General features: G+C 37.4%; 1 protein-coding gene across 1 annotated transcript; it reads left to right on the top strand.

The window, feature by feature from the left end:
* The first annotated feature begins 2,868 nt into the window (after positions 1-2,868).
* LOC122669341 (developmentally-regulated G-protein 3-like) lies at positions 2,869-5,564 on the top strand. The gene is made up of 2 exons (XM_043866089.1): positions 2,869-3,171; positions 5,375-5,564. Exons 1-2 carry the CDS (start codon positions 2,939-2,941, stop codon positions 5,388-5,390), a joined length of 249 nt encoding a protein of 82 aa, XP_043722024.1. The 5' UTR covers positions 2,869-2,938; the 3' UTR covers positions 5,391-5,564.
* The last annotated feature ends 1,014 nt before the right edge of the window (positions 5,565-6,578 follow it).

Here is a 6,578-nt window from a genome sequence, read left to right on the forward strand (position 1 = left end):
TTCTTCAAACCGTGCTTTATCCATCTAATAGCCCTATTGCATCTTCATGCTCAGACTTTTTGTTTCATATCTTTAGATTCAGTGAAGAATATAATTCTTTTTATAGGATGATACATTGGTTCCAACGGTAGAAAAGCATTTTTTTTTTCTTTTTGGTTTAAACGGTAGATTGTTCTCGTTCATATTGCATTGTCCCGTAAAAGATTAATGCGAGAATTTAAGTCCTACCTGTGATATGTGATTTGTTTTTGAAAGCCTTCTGGATTATCAAGAATTTTAAATTGAACTGATGGTCTTTTATAATTTATTCATATGCCCCCTCTCTATACTCTGCTAAATGTAAGAGGGGTTTCTGTTTTTCTTTTCCTCTCGGAATAATCACCTCATCAATCTCTCTCTCTCTCTCACTCTCTCATGAGTGTAAGATGTCGTTGGTCTCTCTCTCTCTCTCTCTCTCTCTCTCTCTCTCTCATGAGTGTAAGATGTCGTTGGTTAATGATAATTTTGAAAGATCATCAATTGGTTTTTACTACTTCTTGTTCAGTTCAAATGCACAACTCTTTAGCTGATTGAATCTTACTAAACACTCTACTTGTAGTTTTTAATTTATTGTCTACCCATGAATTCGTTCTTTTTATTCTTATTGAACATGGTAAGTCATTAGTTGTTAACTATTTCCTTGTTGGTTGCAGATGGCAGGGACTTAAAGGAACAAGGCAACAGCCCATCATCTGTGGTTGCTAAAGGTAGTCATAATTTCACTGGTTAATATTTGTTTTGGAAAATGGCTGTTCTTGTAATGTTATCTGTGTAGTTGTTCTTTACATGAAACTCACAACTCTTGCATTATCTAATCATGTTTTTAACCTTCTTTTATGGCTGCTTCTACTCCTGCTCTCCATTTTATACCCATCTTTTCAATCACTTCACTTGTAATAGATTGGGAAACAATAAAGAGAAGAGAATTTTTGACTAATTTTCGTCCTTTTCAAATGACTGGTTGGTATGGCTTCATTTGGAGCTTTTGTAACTAATGTTTAAAGGTAATAGATTTTTATACTGATTAATGAGGAAATGATTTGGTTCTGCATTTGAATATTTGATACATATCTGATAACCTTACTCTCAGGTAGCTAATAATTCGGTTTAAATGTTATCTTTCTTTATTAACTTTTGTTTGACTTGTAAAAATCTAATAGAGTTATGGGAAAAGGATCCGCTTACCGTATGTGTGCGGATTTCTTGGTATGCACCCTCTAGTTGGAAGATGAATGGGGAAAGCGTGAGGGAGATCGATTGTCAGTTGTGACTGGTGGTGAATATCGGTTGGAGTAGAACAGGGTAATAGTAGCTGCAATCTTGGAATAAGAAAGAGAAAATCGGAAGCAACAAGATGGAAAGAAGAATCGGCATATAATGAAGGAGTCAAGAAGATCACGCAGGGTAGAGAATGATCAGCAATAGCAGCTAGCGGTCTTCTACTTCAAGTAAAACAACACACAGGAGGTACTGTAACCCCAATCACAGGAATGTTCCAAAACTCTAATCGTATGATCAATTAGAATCTCCAGAGCAGCGACCATTAAAAATAGAAAGAAATAAAGGCAGAGAAAACAGCCGCATGGCACAAACAGAAACCCTTGTTTTTATTCTCCATTAACAAGAGGTTTCATCATATACAGAGGGCAGCTGTGGAAGAGAGGAGAAACAGCATCTGATGGAATCTTTTTTTCTTTTTCTTCATCGCTTTGATACCATGTGACAAATCCAAGAACCTGAATCCCAGTACCTGCAAGCATAAAAGAAAGAAGAGCACGATGGAGAAGAAGAGGGAGAGAATCCTAGGGCCACGATAGGATTCAGAATAATCCTTATCGTTGCCAGGCCCACATCTTTTATTAAGATGAGAATCCTACTTAAGAGTCCAATTACAAATAAAGACCAACTCAACAATGACTTAACATAAACTAACTCTAAACAAACTCTATTGGCATAACAAGGACTCCCCCTTGCAGTACAAGTACCCCTCATGTTACACTTTAGCAGTTACTTTACAAAAAGGATCCTCTCGGAGAAAAATCATGTAACATAAATAATTTTTCTCAATACTTTCCTCCTTTTACCCTTGAGTGATGATTACAGCCAATTCTTTCTTTCTCAAGCATCTCTAACTTTACGTAACAACATCACAAACATTTGGTGCTGTTGGACTGACTGGCTTCACAAACCTTAGTAAGATGCGGCTATGTCTCTATTTGTGTTCAATGCAAGGTCTCCAAGCTCTGCATTCTCCTACAATTGAGAACCAGATTATACTATATATTTTAAGAGAGTTCTTTGGTAGTTCATGGTTCTATTAATCTAATGAAAGGATTAACAGGGATTGAACTGATGGTATGCTCACAAATTGTCAGTTTGTTTTTCTGTTTTCATGCTTTGCCTTTTCATTAATAAAGATCTACTTTAAACCCTGCAAATCACTCTCCCTCCCCCTCCCCCTCTCCCGTCCCCCCCCCCCCCCCCAAAAAAAAAAGAGAAAAGAAATAGAAGCTTCTTAAACATGTATCCTTAGTTTAGTAGTTTGTTTTCCTGATAATTGCAGTTTTATTTTATATGAATTTTCTGTATTTCTTAAATCAGTTTAGTTTCTGAGTGATGTCAGAGATGCATGATTATTGGATTCCTTGTGATACTTTAAATAATTTATGGTTTGTATATCTTTATATTTGTTCAGATTGTATTACTACCTTGTATCCCACCCCCTGTGGAGGAGTTTCTGTGATATAATATAAACTACTCTACAGATTGTATACAATTATTCATTCAAGGGTTTTAATGTTCTATTCCTTTTTAAACCCAACATGACTACAGGTTAAACAAGGAACCACCTAATCTGACTTTCAGGAGGAAAGATAAAGGTGGAATTAGTTTCACATTAATGGTGGCAAACATGCACCTTGACCTTGAAACAGTAAAGGCCATATGTAATGAATACAGAATTCATAATGTCGATATAACTCTTCGTTATGATGCAACTGCTGATGATCACATTGATGTTATTGATGGTAGTAGAATATATACTCCCTGCATCTACGTTTTAAACAAGATTGTTCAGATAACACTTGAAGAACTGGAGATTCTGGACAAACTTCCTCAGTACTGCCCAATAAGGTAATCTCATCTTTGAAACTTTGATGAATTCTTTGTATTCTAATTGCTATGCCACATCCTGGTTCATCAGTAATATCTTCTTCTTGGATATTGTTAGCTTTTGTGTGGAAAGACAGAAAGGTTGTGAGTACTCTTTAAGAACTTGCATAAGAATTACCTATGGAAGCTAGATTGTGGGTGATTCTCCACAGTTCTGTTCTTTCAAATCATTAGCATTACTCAAAATGTAAACGAGGTTCAATTTTAGCCTTATGGTGACTTTCTAGATAAATAGAGTAGCAGTTCTCTTTAAAAAACTTGTTCATTGTTTTTGCAGTTTATTACCAAATCACCCATCCCTTATGAAAACTACCATCTGTAGCTTCATTTTCAATCAACCTCTTTCTCTAGGCCCCTTCCCCTGCATATACGGACCAAATTGCAATTAATTTTGACTAATTAGATATTAATTACATGGCAAAAGTTGTTTCAGATGGGCCAACCTGATAAGCTAATGTAGAAGTCAGTTCAACTAAGAACCACTCTACAGTAGGATTGATGAGAGCCTGATAGGTTAGAATTGATGCTGAAAATTGATATTCAATTGCTGGACAGAATAGGAGATCGATCACTTTGTTCAGCAAAGATTTACTCTTCGATCACAGGACTTGTAGCCAATCACAGTATCACACAATGAAAAAAAAGGGGAAAATAGAAGATAGGATAGAGGATAGGGTAGGCTATCTCTGCCTTGGGCCTCTCACCCACAGTTATCTCAGTTGTTGAAACAAAGATCTCTCTCAGACCTCAAGCAAGCAAATTGCAACTTCATTGATTCTTTTAAACCTGTTCAACTTTACAACTGATGGCCCCTTTATATAGCTTGGCCTGACTTCTCAAAAATAGAAGGTTGAAATTAGAAAGTTAAGAAAATAGAAACTTACAACCAAAAAGGAAAGAACATAAAATTAGAAGGTACCTAAGATGGAAACCACTCAAAATAGAAAACTACTTGTCCAACAAGGACTTACTAAAAACTAACTTGCTTGCTTGTTGAATAATCAACATAGGAAATAAAAATAGAAGTAAATCAGTCTTCTAGAAGCTGTAGCTGATCTCCCCTGCTAGCTGCTGACTTGGTTTCTTAATAAGACAAAAAAGGGAGCAGATCTGGTCTTCAACTTGTGTCTTCTATAAGGATTCCCAATATGGCTGTGACATTGTTCACGTGAACAGTACCACATGAAGCCCTCCCCAAACCCTGCAATGCCGGGAGCCTCATGCACTGGGTACGCCATTTGTTTTTGCTCTGGCTCTATTTGTAGCATTTTGAAACTGTACTCTTGGTATCTAGCTATAAATTTTATCCTTTACAGTTCCCAGTTAACAACCACTGCCCTGCATTCAAGAATTAAGGGTTTGGAGGCCGATACAAATCCAAGTCAAGTTGGTTTGAGACAAGGTAGCAGTGGCAATTGATTTGCTTGTAGTGGCCGCAATCCGCATGGACTTCAGAGAATGATCAGACAGCAAAGAAAGCTCACCTTGGAAGCGGGATACGTGTTTATGTTCCTTCTTTCTCCCTTTTTCCCCCCTGGTTGTCAGAGGCCTGCATCAGCCAGCTGGTCTTCATCCTTCTATTTTTCTTCTTATTTGTGTTTACCAGGTGCATTGACTAAAAAAAACAACTGGACGCCTAGGGTTTGAAGGAGTGCTTTGCTGCCTTGGGTAACACCTTGACAATTCTGCGACCGACTTTTGAGGTTTGGGGGGGGATTGGCAAGTTAACTGAGATTGATCGTAGCTGATCCTAACTTAACATGGCTAATGCAACCGATCTGATTCCGATCCTTAAATCTATGCCTGCACTTGAAAATATGTAGAATTTCGAGTATGGGTTGCTTGGATATTGGAAATATGAAGTCACATCCTTTTTTATTGAAAGCACAGCATGTGTTCAAACTGTCTCTCACCATTTGTTGACACTTGAGATTTAATAAGTGAAAGATTGGGGGTTAATTGGTATTAAATTCAGAGGTAAGCCTTAGAAAGGTAGTCACCAGTTACCATGACATTCATGCCATGAAGTGTGCTAGTGCTTAAAAGTTTCTTCGGAGAGCATCAAATTGCTTGGCAACTGTCTCTTGTGCTGAGCAGAATTAGCTTAAAAGTGCCTACCAAGTTGACTTGTTCCATTTGTGATTGTTGAGATTTTTTTCTGCAGTGCCCACCGGGAGTGAAACCTTGATGGCCTGCTGGAGAAGATATGGGAATATCTCATGCATATATACGAAGCCCAAGCCCCAAGGGAATGAATCTAGACTATGAAGACCCTGTAATACTGTCCTCCAAGAAGAAGACTGTTGAGGACTTCTGCAGCCGGGTACATAAAGATATGCTCAAAAAATTCAAGTAGTGACTAGTGAGTGTCCCTCTTGTCCCCTTTCATGGTAATATTTTTCTTTTTTGGGTAGAGCTAGTAAATCTGATGGTAAAAACCTGGAGCAGTGGTCTCTACCTGTGCTGCATAAGTGTTCTATATGCAGGCTATGGAAATTTTGGCTGCTTCCACCTAGGCCTTATGTATACTGCAGTCTCATTTCTCTATGGCCTTGCAAAATGATTGACAACATGGGTCAAATCATCATTTCAAAGTGGGATCAATCAAACTGTTGGATCTCACATCTTCCTGCATGTGCGATGAGATAATTGAGGAGAATAGTTTCTTCCTCTTTTTTGCTTTGGTGTTTTCATCTGCTTGCTTGAATTTGGGTCTTTCCTGTGACTTTCTTACATTACTAATGCATTTGGTGGCCAAACAGTGCATTGATTTTGGTTTCTGTACACCCAGTATTTTTTATCATGTTAAAGAGTGATGCAGTAATTCTAACCAGTGAATATCTAAGGCATGAACTTTGTACTCATGGATCTACTGAGTGTACACCCTCCCCCTATAAGTAAATTTCCCATTTACCAAAAAAAAAAAAAAGGGAATATCTAAGGCATGATGTGGATTTCAATATACCCTTTCATATGTAAACATACCCTCCCATTTATTGCCATGCACCCATTTAGTGTTCGATTTAGCCCAAATGTGTCCCTTCCAATTTGAAAACCAGTATTGTCCTCAATATAGTGTCTAATTATGATAGCTGTCTTGATACACCTACCAATTTTAGGAGAAATAAAAAAAAAAAATCAAATATTAGATTCCATTTCGAGGCCTGGAGCAAAATGTTGGGTAGTTAAGAAACAGTACATAGGTATGAAGGGTTGATGTCCTACAGTTTGTGTTGATGTTGTATGATCCCCTCCCCTTTACATCTTTATTATTATTTTGTTGTCTCTTCTAAGATCATATAGCTGACCCATTAAATTGAGATAAGGATATGATGTTGTTGTTGCTGTGCTTTTATTTTTGGTAAATT

The sequence above is a fragment of the Telopea speciosissima genome, chromosome 7 (assembly GCF_018873765.1).
Source record: "Telopea speciosissima isolate NSW1024214 ecotype Mountain lineage chromosome 7, Tspe_v1, whole genome shotgun sequence".
Lineage (NCBI taxonomy): Eukaryota > Viridiplantae > Streptophyta > Magnoliopsida > Proteales > Proteaceae > Telopea > Telopea speciosissima.